Genomic DNA, 17002 nt, shown 5'->3' with positions numbered 1-17002 from the left:
TGCAGACTGCTGAAGGCTTTCTGGGTAAGGAGAAATAGCTTTCAAATGATCAGACTCTTTGACTCAGTCATTTTATAGTTAAAAACTAACAACTCATACCGAGAAAACTAACTAGGAAGAAATGATTATTTTTATTATTTTGACAATGTTGTGACCAGAAGTTTTTGGATGGCTAGACTACTAAATGTACAAACAAAAGGGAAGCACTGCTAATTTTATTAAATATTTTTCAAATAGCAGTGTTTAGGAAAATGTTTTCACTGAAATACTGTAGAATGTGAGGATTAAACTACCAAAGGTGTTGAAAGTGTTGTCAGTAGAGAAAAAAAGCTGCGGCATAGAATGTGGAATGGATGCATTCATAAACACCAAGCATGATACAAGAGTCACTCCAAAGACAACACCCCAAACTGTCACTCATCTCAAATGCTCCCATCACCAAAATGTGCAAACCAGAATGGCTGGGTGACACTGACTGAACTGATCATGGACTGAGTGGGTTTGGTGTTTGGGGAAAGCCTGAGGTAGACGGATGTGCCCTTTGGTTTTAAACACTGCTGAATGGGCTTAGGATGAGGTCAGCTGGCCTCCCAGCTATGAGGCCCCAGTTTCTTCTCTAGCACTGGGGAAAAAAGAAAATTAAAATGATAAAAACAAATAGCAGATATAAAATGTTTTCTTTTTCCATCTGCAGCTGTCTCTAACTGACAGCAATGTGGTAAGAGCTGGTGAGATGGCTCATTGGTTTGGTAAAAGCACTTGCCAGCAGGTTTGAGGACCTAAGCTCCATCACTGAAACTCACTGTGGGACTAACTGACTCCTGAAATTTGTCCTTTGACCTCCACATGCATACTCAAGCATGTGTGCACACACATACACTAAAAATAAGAACAGAATACAAAGACAGTAACTGAAGTACTTTATCCACCACGCCTTTAAAAACTTAAAAAGCTGAGCCAGGCATGGTGGCACAGGCCTTTAATCCCAGCACTTGGGAGGCTGAGGCAGGCAGAGCTCTGTTAGTTCAAAACCACCCTGGTCTACATAGTGAGTTCCAGGACAGACAGCTACAAAGTAAGACCCTGTTTCAAAAAAACCAAACCAGAACCAAAAAACACTTAAAAAAAAAAAAAAGAAAGGAAGAAAGAAAGAGAGAAATAGAGGAAGAGAGAAAGAAAGAAAGAAAGAAAGAAAGAAAGAAAGAAAGAAAGAAAGAAAGAAAGAAAGAAAGAAAGAAAAGTCTATTATTGAATATAGCGATTTTACAAGAATTGTCTCCTTAGAGTTAGTGAGATCCCATGGTGTGTGTAGCAGGGTGTAGGTCAGTGATCCAGTGTTTACATGCCTGGCACACGTGGTCCCAGGCTGGATCTCCACCTCTGGAACAAACAAACAAATGAAAACCCAACAACCACCAGCTATAACTACGACTGCACCAGTATAGATGTTACAGTGGTTGTGTGTTTAACAAAGTGGAATGAGTTGGAGAGATGGCTCAGCAGTTAAGAGCACTGGCTGATCTTCTGGAGGTCCTGAGTTCAATTCCCAGGAACCACAGTGAGGTTCACGACCACCTACAATGGGTTCTGATGTCCCCTTCTGGCATGCAGATGTATATGCAGACAGAGCACTATTTTTTTTTTTTTTTTTGGTTTTTCGAGGCAGGGTTTCTCTGTGTAGCTTTGTGCCTTTCCTGGAACTCACTTGGTAGCCCAGGCTGGCCTCGAACTCACAGAGATCCGCCTGCCTCTGCCTCCCGAGTGCTGGGATTAAAGGCGTGCACCACCACCGCCCGGCCTGACAGAGCACTATTTTTTAAACCAAAAAAATAAAAAATAAAAAATGGAATGAGATATTTTCACAAAGCTGTGTGGGTTTCTGGGGACTTGCCTCTATATGTAGCATGAACTATCAAAATGGAAACACTGGATTGGAAACAAAGAACTGGGCAGCTGAATGGTATTTACCTTCTCAGGAAAAGTTAAAATTTTGGCCACATGAACTGGCACAGCCACTTCATCAATCCGGAGGTTGGGGTCAGGTGAGATGACTGTTCGGCCAGAGAAATCCACCCTCTTCCCTGACAGATTACCTCTAAATCGTCCTAAATAAATAAAAAACAGCATAGATCCCATTACATGCTCGGGCTGTTTCTGAGGATCTGAAAAAACATATACTCCCTTAGTAGGTAACAATGGTAGATCTTGTCAGGAACCTACCCTGCTTCCCTTTCAGGCGCTGGACAAAGCCTCGAGTCCACTTCTTGGGGGCCATGTTGAGAGGGATGCCAGAGAGCTCACTGTTGATGTAGAGGGCACACTGCAGCTGCAGGAAATCCCAGTCCTCCATGATCATCTGCGTCTTGGCTCCTGAGATCCGGTGCTATGAGTTCAGAAAGATCAGAAACAAATCTGCTCTCTGAGTTTTCTTGCATTCTAGTGGGCTAACATCTCTAGATGCATGTGGTGCAGAATGTACAAGTTAACAGGAAACACTGACCTTTTTAATAACATCATTTAGGAAAATGATCTCTGTCAGTTTCATTGTCAGGTCATCTTCATTGGTTCCAGACTTCAAATCACTCACGACAGAGGGTCTGATACACAAGGGAGGCACCAAAAGTCGGGTGAGAATCAAATCAGAGGGCTTTCCAGCTTCTGGGTTCATCAGAAGTAAAGGGACATCTTCAGCGGGGATGCGCTTAAACAAATTCAGAACAACTAAGGGATTCAAGTTCTCCTATAGGAAGAAGGAAGGAAGGAGATAGTAGGTTAGTTTCCTCAGGGTTGGTAAAGTTATCCTTCCCTATGTTTGTGTTTCTTGAAGACAGGATCCCATGCAACCTCAAACTTGCTATGTGGTGGAGACTTGCCTAGGGCTACCTAGCCAGCAAGCCCTAGGGTTCTTCCCATCTCCACTTCCCCAGGGCTGGGATTATAAGCATACACCACCACAATGGCTCCCCGACCTCATGTGGGTTCTGGATAGTCAACTGAAATCCTTTTGCAAGCATCTAACCACTGATTTTGTTTTCTTTTTATTATAATCAATTTTTTCTTAATAAGTCTTATGTTACCTTTGAATTAAGTTGATTAGTGTAAGTGTTATGTTGTGGAGGAGGGGAAGGGCTCACAACACTCCACCCTAGCTAAGGAGCCATTGCTAGTTTATGGCTTTTAGGGAGGGGAGAGGCTCCTGGTGGGTTAACCATGTTCTAGCAGATGACTCCATACCCTTGAGATATGGGCAGCATAAATTTGACTGGTGGGTTATATAAAAGATAGAGAACATGAAGTTGGGAAGAGATAGGCAGTGGATCTGAGGGGATTTAGAGGGAAGAGTAGGGTGTGAACATGATGAAAATATACTGTATGCATGTATGAAACTCTGAGAGAATTAACAAATATATTATATTTAAAATGTTAAGCTATGAATCACTAATTTACTAAGAACTCTGCACATTACTAGAGATCTAAAAATCCTAAGAATGGAGCCAGGTATGGTGTTACACATCTTTAGTCCCTACTTTTCAAGGCAGAGGCAGGCCAGCCTGGTCTACATAGTAAGCTCCAGGACAGCCAGGACTACATAGAGCAATGGTTCTCAATATTCTTGATGTTGTGACCCTTTAATACTGTTCCTCATGTTGTGACCACCCAACCATTAAATTATTTTTGGGGGACTTCATGACTGTAATTATGCTATTGTTATGAATTGTAATATAAAATCTGTGTTTTCCGTGGTCTCAGGTGACCCCTGTGAAAGGGTTGTTTGACCCCTGGGGGTCAAGACCTACAGCTTGAGAATCACTAACATAGAAAGACCCTGTCTCAAAATCAAATGCACAAAAAATGGTCATTATGCACCTTGTTTTCTACTTACTAAATTTTCTGAGGATTTTATTAACTGAATCTTACGTTTCAATAATGAAATGTTAGAAATACCTCCCTACCATCAGAGAAAATAGGGTAGGAAATCTTCAAGAGCATTGAGAAATGGTAGGAAGAGAACAGAGGCCAGACCACAGCTGGGGATCTGTCAGAGCTGGACAGGACACTGGTATGCCAGGAAACTGAAAGGCCAGAGGACTGCAAAGTCTAGAAACCACTTACTAGCAAGAGCAGTTCTCCCAGAGTGACACAACAGCCTGCCCAGGGGCACTGGGAAGAGGAGGCTGCAACTCGCTCTACCGAAGGATGCAGACCAGGACCGCAGGTGAGAGAACACAGCAAGCAGGCAGGACACCGAGATGCACAGGCATGACTGCTGACCACCAGCCAGGGACTCGTCACCAACCTCGGGACTTGAACCATGTGTGACATGAGTGTGAGTGCTCCCTCGTCTTCTGGGGACAGACTATCACTTCTGTCCAATTCCTGAAGGACCTGTACTGCAGTGCTGCCCACAAAGGCATGGACTGGCATAGACTGGGCTGGACTAAGCAGCTCCACCCACGACCTGGGTATGGCAGCAGAAGCCTTAGTAATGCCAGGACTCAGGAGACTGAGGAGTTAGGGGAATGGAAGGTCCTGGGCTACGCACTGGGACCCTGTCTATTCCCCCACGCCCACGAGGAAAGAAAACCACTAAAAGGAAGTACAAGCAAACAAATGGAGTTACACTCAGACTCAGAAGAACAAACATGGTATGTACTCACTCATAAGTGGATACTAGCTATAAAGCAAAGGACAATCAGACTGCAACCCACAGATCCAAAGAGGCTACCTAGCAGGGGGGACCCTAGGATGACTGTGGCTTATAAGTTTTGGTTTTACCCAAACACTGGGCAAGCTTCAGTGAAACATTTCACTATTAGGACAAGAATTTATACTGTATCAAGCTGATGAAAGAAAATACTGGCTGTACTTTCAGGAGAGGAGGCTAAAATCGTTTTAGAATATGGGCTAGCCTATAGAAAAATGTCTGCTGTAAATCAAACAGTGAAGGGGAAGATGAATACAAATCTCACTTACATAACTTAAGTAAAACACAGCTCTCAGAACAGATGAAGATAGGTTTCTTCTGTATCCCAGAATCTAATCAATACTTACACATATAATTCATCTATCATTTGGCTTAAAAGGGCTTATTGGGAAATGTTATCATTTATACTATTTTCTACAGAGAAAATATTTTACTGTTTAAAATAAGCCTGGACTTTTACATTATAACCTGTTTTTATGTTCAGGCTATCTGTGTATTATTTCTTCTGCAGTTGTACATAAAATGTTTTTACATTTTAAAAAAAGGACAAATACTATAGAATTGGATTACATGAAATATATAGACTATACAAATTCATAGAGACAGAAAGATAAGACATTATCTCAAGATAAAGAAAAAAGGAATATAGAGCAATGATTTCCTAAGTACAGAATCTCTTGTTTTGTGTGATGGAAAAAACCCACAAATGGACAGGAGTATCAGACATAATATCATGAATGTAATAAGTCAATGCAATTAATGAATATCATAAATGTAATTATTGAGTGAATACTGCGAATGTAATCAATGAATACCACAAATGTAATTAATATCACGAGTGTAATTAATGAATATCATGAGTGTAATTTAAAAAATTAATTAATTTAAATAAATAAATAAATAAATAAAGCAAGCCCGGAAAAAAAAAAAAATGGAATTACAAGGCCAATCCCAATAAACTTAGTGCCAGACGCACACCTGCCACAGTCCCATGAAGTACTATGGGGAGCTGACAACATCATTGGGGATGGAGCGTGGAGGAGGGAAAGAATGTGTACAAGTACATGTGTATGCACGTGTGCCCTGCATGATGTTTGAGAGGTGCAGGCAAAGGGAAGGCATGTGTTTTCAGCTCACCTGAGCCCTTCCCAGCAGTGGCTCAACCTCTTTGTTATGTTCAATGGCTGTCTCAAAGGACTGCAGGAAATTTGATACAACGGGATCCACGACTTTTTTGTTGGTCTTGTATTTTTCATGAATTATCTTCAGCAAACCACATTTCTTTACAGTACCTACAAGAGTGAATTCATACCAAGGATTGAAAAAGTCAGGTCTCAGCTATGTTGGCTAAAGGGTACGGTCTAATGAAACTGCTTCAGCAATCAAAAGAGAAAGAAACATTTTCTAGGAACACACCAGCTGCTGCACCCATAAGCCTAGTTCACAGGGAAAAGGCTGATTCTAAAACATCCTAGAGAACCAATCCATGAAACAAGGAGGGGGCAGAAGGGCTGTCGCTGAGCACCCCCTCACCGTTAAAGGCGCCACAGTAGTGACAAGTGCTCTTCTTCCGGCACTTATCTGAGATCCTCTTCTTCAGGCCCCGCTTCTGCAGGTAGGTCAGGCCAGGCCTCTTCAGGAAATCTAGAAACTGCTGCTTCTCCTCATGGGACAGTAGAATGTGGCAGCAGGTTTTGCAGATCATCTTTTAAAGGTTAAGCAGAATGGAAACCAAGGTAAGAGACAAAAAAATTCCTCCCTTTTAAAACTGCCACCTCTGACTGGGCGGTGGTGGCAGCACTCAGGAGGCGGAGGCAGGTGGATCTCTTTGAGTTCAAGGCCAGCCTGGTCTACAGAGTGAGTTCCAGGACAGCTTCACACAGAAATTCTGTCATGAAAAAAAATCAAGCAAACAAACAAAACAAAAAGCCACTCTGGAGCTACCAAAATGGATTACTGGGAAAGGTGCTTTGCTGCTAAGCTGGATCATCTGAGCCCAATCCCTGGGAACCACAAGTTAGGAGAAAACTGACCCCCACTGAGTGCCCACATATACATAAATACACACAAAATAAATAAATGTAATAATACTGCTAACTGTCACCTCTTTGTTGTGTACACAGAGTGAATTATCATGAATCAAGACCTGCACATAGAGCCAGCCCGTGTTTTCAGAATGTTGGCGGTACTCAAGGCCAGATTGGCAAGATTTTGTTGCTATCTTTTCTTGTGCTTTCTAATTCTTGTGCTTTCAACTAATTATTTTTGGGCAGTGCTGGGGAATTGAACCTAGGGCCTTATGCATGCTAAGCAGGTGTTTATCAACGAACTATATCCACAGCCCTTTGTTTTGGGCACAGGGTCTTGTTATTTAGTTCAGGCTGACCTTGAACTCACATGTCTCCAGCTAGCTTCAAATTTTCAATTTCCCTGCTTCTGCCTCTCTAGCTCTGTGAGTACAGGTGCACATCACCAGTACAGAGTTTTTAACAATTGGAATCTGGATTTGAGCCTTATACAGTCCCAGCTGGCCCTGGACCTGGGAATTCTCCTTTTCTGCTTGAGTGCTACAATTACAGTGTGTGTTAAGCCTAGCTCAACATTATTTGCAATGAATAAACTTCCACTTTCATTTGTTTGTTTGTTTTTTTCTTTTAACATTTACTTATTCTAGTGTGATAGTGTGTGTGTGTCTGCACACATGCTATAGCTTGTGTGTGTGTGGAGGGCAGAGGGCAGAAGGAGTCAGTTCTCTTCTGGACACCATGGGACCTGGCCATTGAACTCAGGCGGTCAGACTTGGCATCAAGTACCTTTCCCCACCAAGCCATCTCCTCTGTCAGCTCTTATTTCTCAAGGGAAATAAAACATCACAGAATCTGTAAGGAATTGAACATAATGCAAGATTGTGATTGTGGTAGTTTGAATGTAATTGGCACCCCTAATTTCATCGGGTGTGGCACTATTAGGAGGTGTGGCTTTGTTGGAGTGGGTCTGACCTTGTTGGAGGAACTGTGTCACTGTGGGGACGGGCTTTGAGGTTATGCTCAGGATTCCGCCCAGTGTCTCAGTCAACTTCCTGTTGTCTGCAAACTAAGATGTAGCCAGCACCATGTCTGCCTGCACACCACCATGCTCCCCGCCATGATGGTAATGTACTGAACCTCTGAAACTCTAAGAAAGCCTCCACAATTAAATGTTTTCATTTATAACGTTTTCTTTATAAGAGTTGACTTGGTCATGGTGTCTCTTCAAAGCAATAGAAACCCTAAGACAATGATACCATGTATTTAGTATAAAAACTTCCTCCAGCTACACAGAGAAACTGTCTCAGAAAAATAAAAATTAAGAACAAAAACAAACAAAAAAACTTCCCCTGGACACACCCCTCCTCACTCACAGTGCCTGGGTTCACTCCAGTGCCCCTGACTAAGCACTGTTGAATGTCTCCCCTGCTCACCTGTAGGATGCCAATGACTGCTCTGAAGTAGCCCACGTGAAAGCACGGCAGCTCCAGATCGATGTACCCATAGTGGCCTAGACAGTCTGCCAAGTTTTTCCCACAGGTTTCACAAGGGCGGTCCTTTTCGCTTGTGCCCTTTGGAGGAAAGTATACCGAAACATTAGTGGAAAGCACAAGAAAGGGGCCCAGGCCTCACACCTCACAAACAGCTGGGCGCACAGGCAAAGGCTAGAGTTCCTAATTCAGACTCAGACATGCAGGGGGAGGGGAGGGAGAGAAACCCTGGCTCCCTCCCATATGGCAAGCCACCCGATTCAGAGGGTCAACTGTAGGATACTGAGTGGGACAGAAGCTTACCATCCTATGGTCGAGCACTCCATACAACAAAGGGGCATGGTTGTTGTCTTGACTGTAGAGGTTCTTACTGACGACCTGGATATGTGCCTGCTGGCGCATCTCCTCAGGGGACTTCATTCCAAAACAGATATGGCTTCTGCAATGGAAACAAAGAGGGAGAAAAGGTACATCAAAGCCCATGGGTCCAGACACACACATGGAACCCACCAAAACTACCCTGCCCTTCTGACTCTCTGGACAGGCTAGTTCCACCAGACCCAAATCTAATTTAACTTCTCTAGGTCTTCCTTCAAAACAACCCTTTATCTTATGGGAAACAGTTTCTATTTCCCTCATGAAATGTTATTGCTCTCCAAGGTCACGGGTGACTGGCCTAATGATGAAGAGAATAACTTTCTCATTTTACTGTTCTGCAGGCACTGGGGGTTCACCCTGCTCCCTTCCCAATCTGGAATCCCTCCCCTCTCTCTGCTCTCATAGTACCCTACACACGGAGGATTCCTCCTCTTGCTGTATATTGTCACTTGTTTATTTACTTATTCCTTTAGTGTCTTCTGAGGTTTCTTCTTCCACTGCTATCATATAATATTGGAGCCCCACCTTATCCTGGGTCATAACCCTCCTCGTTTCTTTTCATTGCATGAGCCTCTGACTAGTTCCTTTATACAAATGGCTATCTGCTTGCCAAATCTCTTTAGGTTAGCCATTTCTAGTCAACCAGGCATAGGCATGTTCAACACAGTGTATCTGAAATATTACTTCTATATATTCAATATATATAATATTGAATACATATAGGCTTTCTCCCTTTCATTATTTTCTAAGAAACTAACAGACAAAAACACAGTAAAGCAACAATTTACAAAGCCAAATAGATTATCTAGAGATACTGTGCCACTCTGCATAAAGGACTTAACATTCTCTTAGTTTAGTATCTGTTTATGAGTGCTGGGGGGTTGGAATCAATGTCCCATGGAGTGATGACTGTTCATAAAAGATGTAGAGAATCAAAATGACATAGAATGGTGTCGTCTGAGGGCCCAATGGGGTCTCCACAGAAAGCTTCTCCACAAAACTGACCTTCCAGCTGAATTCCAAGTATGAAAGGAGCTCACACATAAGGCAATTAGAAGAATGAACATTGAAAGCAGAAGACAGATCCCTGGGCCCACACACTCTGGGCATCGTCAAGCAACCACATGCAAGCAGCACAATGGGGCACAGACAGCTAGCTAAAGGTACAGGATGGCTCTAGTAAAGCCTGCGGGGAGGGAGGGGGGCAAGACTTGGGAATCAGGAGAGTATGAAGTGTCAGTGGAATAGAGAGCAACTGGAAGAGCCAAGTGACATAGATAGTTTTCTTTTCTTTTCTTTTCTTTTCTTTTCTTTTCTTTTCTTTTCTTTCTTTCTTTTTTTTTTCAAGACAGGGTTTCTTTGTGTAGCTGTGCGCCTTTCCTGGGACTCACTTGGGTAGTCTAGGCTGGCCTCGAACTCACAGAGATCCGCCTGGCTCTGCCTCCCGAGTGCCGAGATTAAAGGCGTGCGCCACCACTGCCTGGTTTAGTTTTCTTTTGAAATGAAGGGTCTTGCTATGTGGCTCCGACTAGCCTCAAATGTATGATCCTCCTGCCTTGGCCTGAGTGCTGGGATTACGGGCCTGTGCCATCACAATTGACCTCATCTGCATTCTAACAGTTTCCTGGGGCTGCTGTGAGAGAAAGTATTTTAAGTGTATAGGGTGGGTGTGAAGTACTGGGAGGGGTGGATACTTAGAACATCTGGAGGTCACCCAGGTTAGACATCTGTTCTAGTGAATGTCAACCACACACATAACAATGTCCATCTCATTTCTCCTTTTTCGACTTTACACACTAAGCCTTTTTGAATCCCCTTCTTTCCATGTCCCTACACCCATCCTCAGGCCCCCACCCCCAGCTCAGGCCATCATCATTCCCAGTCTGGATCCCTGCCATGGCCTCCCAGAACGAGGAATCTTACTCAAATGCTGTCCTGGTCAAATAGTACAAAAGTCTGACACTCCTTGCAAGACTCACACAGTGTGAGTCCCCTGCTTCACTTCTATCAGCCCACCCTGTCCCTCCAATACGCGTTTAGAAAAAGGCCTGGTGTGTGGTGAGCCCGGACTTATTATTATGTGTGCTCCCAATATCCTCTCTGCTTGTCCTTGCATTTGCCGCGACCATAGCTGATTTGACTACTCTCCACTAGACCAAGCAGCAAATGCTGCATTCATGCGGAATCTTTAGTGCTCAACACTGGCCTCAGGACTCTCTCGTGTTTGTTGAAATATAAATGAATGCCAGGCGGTGGTGGCACACGCCGTTAATCCCAGCACTCGGGAGGCAGAGGCAGGCGGATCTCCTTGAGTTCAAGGCCAGCCTGATCTACAGTGGAGATCCAGGAAAGGCGCAAAGCTACATAGAAAAACCATAATAAATGAATATGAATCTACCTTAAAAATAAAACAAAACGCCGGGCATGGTGGCGCATGCCTTTAATCCCAGCACGGGGTGGGGGGGCAGAGGCAGGTGGATCTCTGTGAGTTCGAGGCCAGCCTGGTCTACAGAGTGAGTTCCAGGATAGGCTCCAAAGCTACACAGAGAAACGCTGTCTCGGGGGAAAACAAAACAAAACAAAAAACCCGAAAACCCATAAAGAGGGCCTACTGTTTAATAATTAGGCTCTGAAGCAGAAGGCCCAGAACAGCAGCTTGGATCTCAGCCTGCCACCTAGCCGCTGTGAACTCACTTTCTGGCTGACAACCTCGGGTCAGCACACACTGTCTCCTCGTGCCAGGGAAAAGTTCCTGAGAGGAGTCAGCGCGGGGCTTCGGGAGGTGGCATCTTGGCTCAGGACGCCCGTTCTGCACTGGTCGGTCATCCCACTTTCTCCGCCGCACTTCGGGGACCCGGTAAGATCTGAAATCCCATCCTGGAACTTCTCCGCTCCCTTCACAACTGTCCCTCACCTGGAACCCTCTGGGACCCGGGACCCCTGCATCCACCCCCAGCCGCGTCTTACATTTTCTTAGCTACATCGGTCTCCCGGAACTGCTCCTTCACCATGGTGCCGGCTGCAGGGCGCCCTTCTCGGGGCTCCGACTACAGAAACCACTGTGGCTGCAGCCTCCGGGGCTCTATGGATTTAGAGCTCAGAGAGCAGCCGCTGTCCCTCGGCCACCGTAGAGCACCGCCCCACGTGCCGCTTCCTCTTCCGCCGCGGGAGTCTGTCAAGAGAGGCTTTGCACAAGATGTTTTGCGACCTCCCGCTACACCGCCACCTAGCGGCTCCTGTGTAAAATGCATCTAGGCCGCGTTAGTCAAAAAAAATCCCCTTTCAGATGGGTTTCTCAAAACGTCAGAGAAGTACTGTGCTTTCTTTATTTCAAGGCAAAAGAAGAAGAAAAAGGAGGAGGAGGAGGAGGAGGAGGAGGAGGAGGAGGAGGAGGAGGAGGAGGAGGAGGAGGAGGAGGAGGAGGAGGAGGAGGAGGAGGAGGAGGAGGAGGAGGAAATCAATGTTTTGTGAATGAAGAACATCTATTTGTTGGAGACCAGAAGAGCACCATGTGGGCAATCAAAAAAGAAATAAGTAGCTGAAGACAAAGCTGCACACACAAGCCTCCAGTCTACAAAGTTATTTGAGGGGAAATTGTAATTTATACAAGTGCAAACTAGGACGTGTGTGTGTGTGTGTGTGTGTGTGTGTGTGTGTGTGTGTTTTGTTTCCTGAGAAAGGATCTCATTATATCATTATATTGTCCTGTCCTGGGTGATCTTGAACTTACCATCTTTCTGCTGCCATATTCTCAGTGCTCAGATAACATGTCTGGCATATATATACATATATGTATATGTATATATAATATATACATACATACATACATATGTGTATATATATACATATATATGATTCATTTTTAATTATGTGTTTTGTAATTAGGTGCAGCAGGAAACTACAGAATCCCACCAGTCTCCACAGAGAGAAATAACAGTATATTAAAAACTGCCTGGCTACCGTAGAGGCCAGTACCCAGCTGCCAAAGCTTGTTAGGTTTAATAGGGTTATATGACTGGGGTGGGGTGGTTCAGAAAAGCCAGTGGTTAGCTATGGGGCAGAGGAGACTGACAGATGCCATCAGGAGCCTTCAGTCAGCTGTTAAGAGCTTCTGAGAAATGCTTTAAGTTTTTGTTTCTAGCAAAACCAAGCTCAGGTGGGACCCAGACCATCACCCTAAAATATTGCCATCTGGGCTGCCACTTTGGGACCTAACATGTATGTGTATATGCAGGCAGATGCCAGAGGTATAGTCTGATTTCCTTGTGCACACTAGCCCCTGGGGATTTCCCCTTGAAATAATGCAGGATTACATTCCTTTTTACATACTGCTTCACTTTATGCAAAGCATAACTCTTGATCAGGAAACATTATAAGCTATTTTTGTGTAAGGACAGAGATTTGAAAAAAAAATGACAATATTTTTAAGATAGGTTCTCTCTGTGTAACCCTAGTCAGTGTGTTGGTACTTGCTTTGTAGCCCAGAGTGGCCTCGAGTTCTTGGCTACTCTTGTTCAACTTTGAGATCATAGGTGTGTGCCACCACACCGGGCTCAAATAGATGAATGACTTCATCATACCCCCCCGCCCCCCCCCCCCACACCTAGTGCTGGGAACTGAATCAGAGCCTTTGCATACTGGATAAAGTTCTACCACTGAGCGAACTATATCCTCGGTTCTTGTAGAATTTTGGTTGGAGCCAGGATACAGCCGGGCTGGTCTGCAAGTTGCTATGCAGCCCAGAGCCGATTTCAAACTTTGATCCTCTTGTCTGACCATGCCGGGCAAAGCACATTTTTAGGGACACACAGTCTTATAACCAAATCATAGCAATCCCAATCCCCGCCCAATCCAATATATTGGTACATGTGGTGCCACATTTGGGAGGTGCCAACAGGAGGATCAGAAATACAGAGTATTCTTAGTAATACAGCGAATTCTTCCAGGCCTTGATGGTCTTCACCACAAGGCCATGTTTCAAAGAATCCAAAACAACACACGTGAAAAAAATCTTACGAAAAAATAAGCAACAACGTGCCATGTGGCATGCGTGAAATGAAAGACCGGGTTAAGGTTTCTGCTGTTTCCCTTGGTGTAAAACGGAGATGCTGACCGAAAGGCCTTCTTTAATGGTCTTCAAGATGAACTCATCTAGAGGTAATCATTATTATTATTATTATTATTATTATTATTATTATTATTATTATTATTTTGAGTCAGAGTCTCACTACGTAGCCCCGACTGACCTAAAGTTATCTATGTAGACCCGTGCTGGTCTTGAACTCAGAGATATGTCTGCCTCAGCCTCTCACGCCCGGCTTGATGGAAGCAATTTAAACCAAGTGCCACTGAGAAGAATTTAAACAACATTAAAAGTGAACTGTGCCGGGTGTGGTGGCACACGCCTTAAATCCCAGCACTCGGGAGGCAGAGGCTAGCAGATAATACGGAGTTCGAGGTCAGCCTGATCTACAGTTCCAGGACATCCAAAACTAAATAGTGAGATCCTGTCTCAAAAAAAAAAATAATAATAATACAATAAACAGGAGGGAAAAGAAGTGGATCGGAATGGAACGTGGGGCTTTGAAACCACACATAAATCAGGCAGGCTAGTTCTGGGGGTGGGTCTAAGGCAGAGAGGCGTGGCTTTAGGCACTTTCAGTCAGGCATTGGCGTGGTCTGCCCCGAGGCTTTGGCCACGCCCCCGCGCCGGGACTCGGGTCCTTCGGTGCGCGTTGATATGATTGGCCGGCGGGGAGCGGTCCTCTTTTCCTCCTGGGCAGCTCGGGCGCCGCAGCCATCATGGTGAGTCTCCCCGGCCTGTCGTCTCTATCCGTGGCGTATCCGCGCCATCCCTGCCGTCTCAGCCCGGTCACCGGAGCCGCAGCCGTCCGGGGCCCACCCACTCTGCTCGGGCCATGTCGCACGGAGGCCGGTCGCCCGGGCCGCCGAGCCGGGGCTCGGGCCGCCCTCCACAACACGCCGGCCGCTTCGGGTTGCAGGGCCCCGGGGCCGCGGAAGCTCCGGCCGGGCATGCGGGGCAGGGGTGAGGCAGGCGCTGGCGGGCCGAGGTGAAGAAGGCGCCTCCGGCTCCTGGGCCAGCGGACCCTTCGAGTAAGCTAGCAAACGCAGCGACCCAGTAGAGTTGGGGTGTCTTGGGAGCATCAAAATGGCTTGGAGGGGGGCTGCCAAAACGTGGCCATGCCGGTCTCTTTCCCTCTCTCAGAGGCAGGGTACTGTGCCCGCCACTTGCAGGCTGCTTTTCTTTTTTTACTCAAGGACTGGGCACCATCGAGAGGACTTGAATGAGAGTCTTCAAGGTCGAAAGGCTAGCAAGCATTTGCAAGCTTCTGCAGATTTTAGTTGATCTCTGATAAAATTCTAGTCTGGTTAAGCTTGCCGAATGCTAGCTACTGTGGTACTTCGTTCTTTACTGAGGGTAAAAGCTGGCAAAGTTCACGTGTATGTGGATATTGACTGGGGTCAGGAGAGGGTGTGAAATTCCTTGGAACTGGAGTTTATGGGGGGTTGTGGAGCAACCTGACATTGGGTTCTGGGAACCACTGAGACTTGTTTCCAAGCACTGGATGCATTGGTTGCAGTAACTAGGGCGGTGTTATCTAATGACTGGAGGTCAGGGATCTTCAGGACGTCCATACAACTTCAGAGATCCGAACATCAGTAGAGTCGAGCTTGGGAAACCCAAATGATAACCATAATTAGAAGTAAGCTGGTGACAGAAGTCAGTGGTTCAGGGTAATTTTATGTGGTGGCTGAGGTTGCCACATGCTTTTTGGACTGAGAGCCTTCCCCCTTATTTAACAGTTTGCCACCAACTCTTGTGTCTCTTGGCCACATCGCTACTACTGAATTAGCATGGCAAAGGCAAGGAATGGTTAACATAATTTTACTAACTTGTGTGTTATCTGCAGAATGACACAGTAACGATCCGGACCAGGAAGTTCATGACTAACCGTCTGCTTCAGAGGAAACAGATGGTAAGGATGAGCCTGTCAAAGTTTGGTGTGCTGTGTTTCAGTTTTGAAGAAGTGGTTAATTGTAACGAATACTAAACTTTACACCCCTTTTCAGGTGATTGATGTCCTTCACCCTGGGAAGGCAACAGTACCAAAGACTGAAATCCGGGAGAAGCTAGCCAAAATGTACAAAACCACACCAGATGTCATCTTTGTGTTCGGGTTCAGGACCCACTTCGGTGGCGGCAAAACAACGGGCTTCGGCATGATCTACGATTCTCTAGATTATGCTAAGAAGAATGAGCCCAAACACAGACTTGCAAGAGTAGGTATCTGTGCAACAGATGTTGAAGATTTAGTTCTCTGGATGCATGCTTGTCATTCCAGCCAGTTTGGGAACAGTAAACATGTACTAGGAATTCTTTTTTTTGTTTGTTTTTGTTTTTTGAGACAGGGTTTCTCTGCATAGCTTTGCACCTTTCCTGGAGCTCAATTGGTAGCCCAGGCTGGCCTCGAACTCACAGAGATCCGCCTGGCTCTGCCTCCCGAGTGCTGGGATTAAAGGCGTGAGGTACTAGGAATACTAAAAGTTAATTGAGGGTTCTTTGCTTAATGCAAAAAGGTTCCTGGTCATCTATGGGATTGAGTCTAAACTTAAAACCCTAATACCAGTATGGTATTAGGGTACTTTTCCAAACTTAGCCTTCCACCCCTAGGCCATCTCCATGTAGTTTACCTGTCCTGAACTGGAACTCAGCAGCAGTCTTCCCCCACAGCCTCTGGACTGGGTGGGTTGCAGATGTGCTGCCACATCTGGCTAGGAAAAGTCTGTGGTTGTTTAATGGGCAGACTGCAGTATGTTATGATGCACAGACAGTGGCTTTAAAATTTTAGGGCCGAATTCCGTTTAGTCCAAAACTGGTAACAAACTTGATTCTTAGTTGATGTTGTGAAGCACGAACTTCTGAGGTTAAGTGTGAGCTACCGTGCTCAGTTGTCTTTTTTCCTCTTAATCCATTTACTTCTTGCTATGATGAATCCTCTGGTATAACAGTTCCATCAGAAGATGAAACAAGACACCATGTCTGTTGAGACAGGTTGTTGCCCTGGCTGACTTCAAGTCACAGATCAACCTGCCTCTGCCTCCAAGTGCTGGGATTAGAGGTGTGTGCCACTACACCTGGCTAGATAGATTTATTAAAGTGGTGCTCTGGGAATCATTGCTGAAGAGTTAGCTGAGAGGGTAGTGAAGATTCTGCCAGGAATAATAACCAAGAGCAGATGAATGGGTTAGAATCTCCACGGTGGGAAGGGGAGAGCTTTTAGTGCCATCCACCCCTTCGCTAGAAAAGTAGGAATTGAAAGGGAAGTCGGTTGGACAGTGTCGCGCCAGCTTAAAAAGGTATGTTAGGCTGGGTGGTGGTG

The 17002-nt window shown here is 45.3% G+C and overlaps 2 protein-coding genes across 7 annotated transcripts in view; one reads left to right on the top strand and one right to left on the bottom strand.

The window, feature by feature from the left end:
• The window catches only part of Polr3a (RNA polymerase III subunit A), a 43932-nt gene extending 32156 nt beyond the window's left edge, over positions 1-11776 (bottom strand). The window contains exons 1-8 of the mRNA XM_076544578.1: positions 11568-11776; positions 8526-8661; positions 8166-8303; positions 6239-6410; positions 5843-5997; positions 2501-2740; positions 2221-2383; positions 1969-2105 (exon numbers count right to left, since the gene is read on the bottom strand). Of these exons, the coding sequence (XP_076400693.1) occupies positions 1969-2105; positions 2221-2383; positions 2501-2740; positions 5843-5997; positions 6239-6410; positions 8166-8303; positions 8526-8661; positions 11568-11611 (1185 nt within the window). The 5' untranslated portion in view covers positions 11612-11776. The remainder of the gene's footprint in view (positions 1-1968; positions 2106-2220; positions 2384-2500; positions 2741-5842; positions 5998-6238; positions 6411-8165; positions 8304-8525; positions 8662-11567) is intronic.
• Positions 11777-14314: 2538 nt separating this feature from the next.
• The window catches only part of Rps24 (ribosomal protein S24), a 146660-nt gene continuing 143972 nt past the window's right edge, over positions 14315-17002 (top strand). For all 6 annotated transcript variants that reach the window (XM_076544576.1, XM_006991619.4, XM_006991623.4 and 3 more), the window contains exons 1-3: positions 14315-14405; positions 15533-15598; positions 15693-15902. In XM_076544576.1, coding sequence (XP_076400691.1) covers positions 14403-14405; positions 15533-15598; positions 15693-15902 — 279 coding nt within the window. In that variant the 5' untranslated portion in view covers positions 14315-14402. The remainder of the gene's footprint in view (positions 14406-15532; positions 15599-15692; positions 15903-17002) is intronic.

Source organism: Peromyscus maniculatus, chromosome 9 (genome assembly GCF_049852395.1).
Source record: "Peromyscus maniculatus bairdii isolate BWxNUB_F1_BW_parent chromosome 9, HU_Pman_BW_mat_3.1, whole genome shotgun sequence".
NCBI classification, from domain to species: domain Eukaryota; kingdom Metazoa; phylum Chordata; class Mammalia; order Rodentia; family Cricetidae; genus Peromyscus; species Peromyscus maniculatus.
Note: the sequence above shows the minus strand (reverse complement) of the source record. Positions and strands in the feature narration are given on the sequence as shown.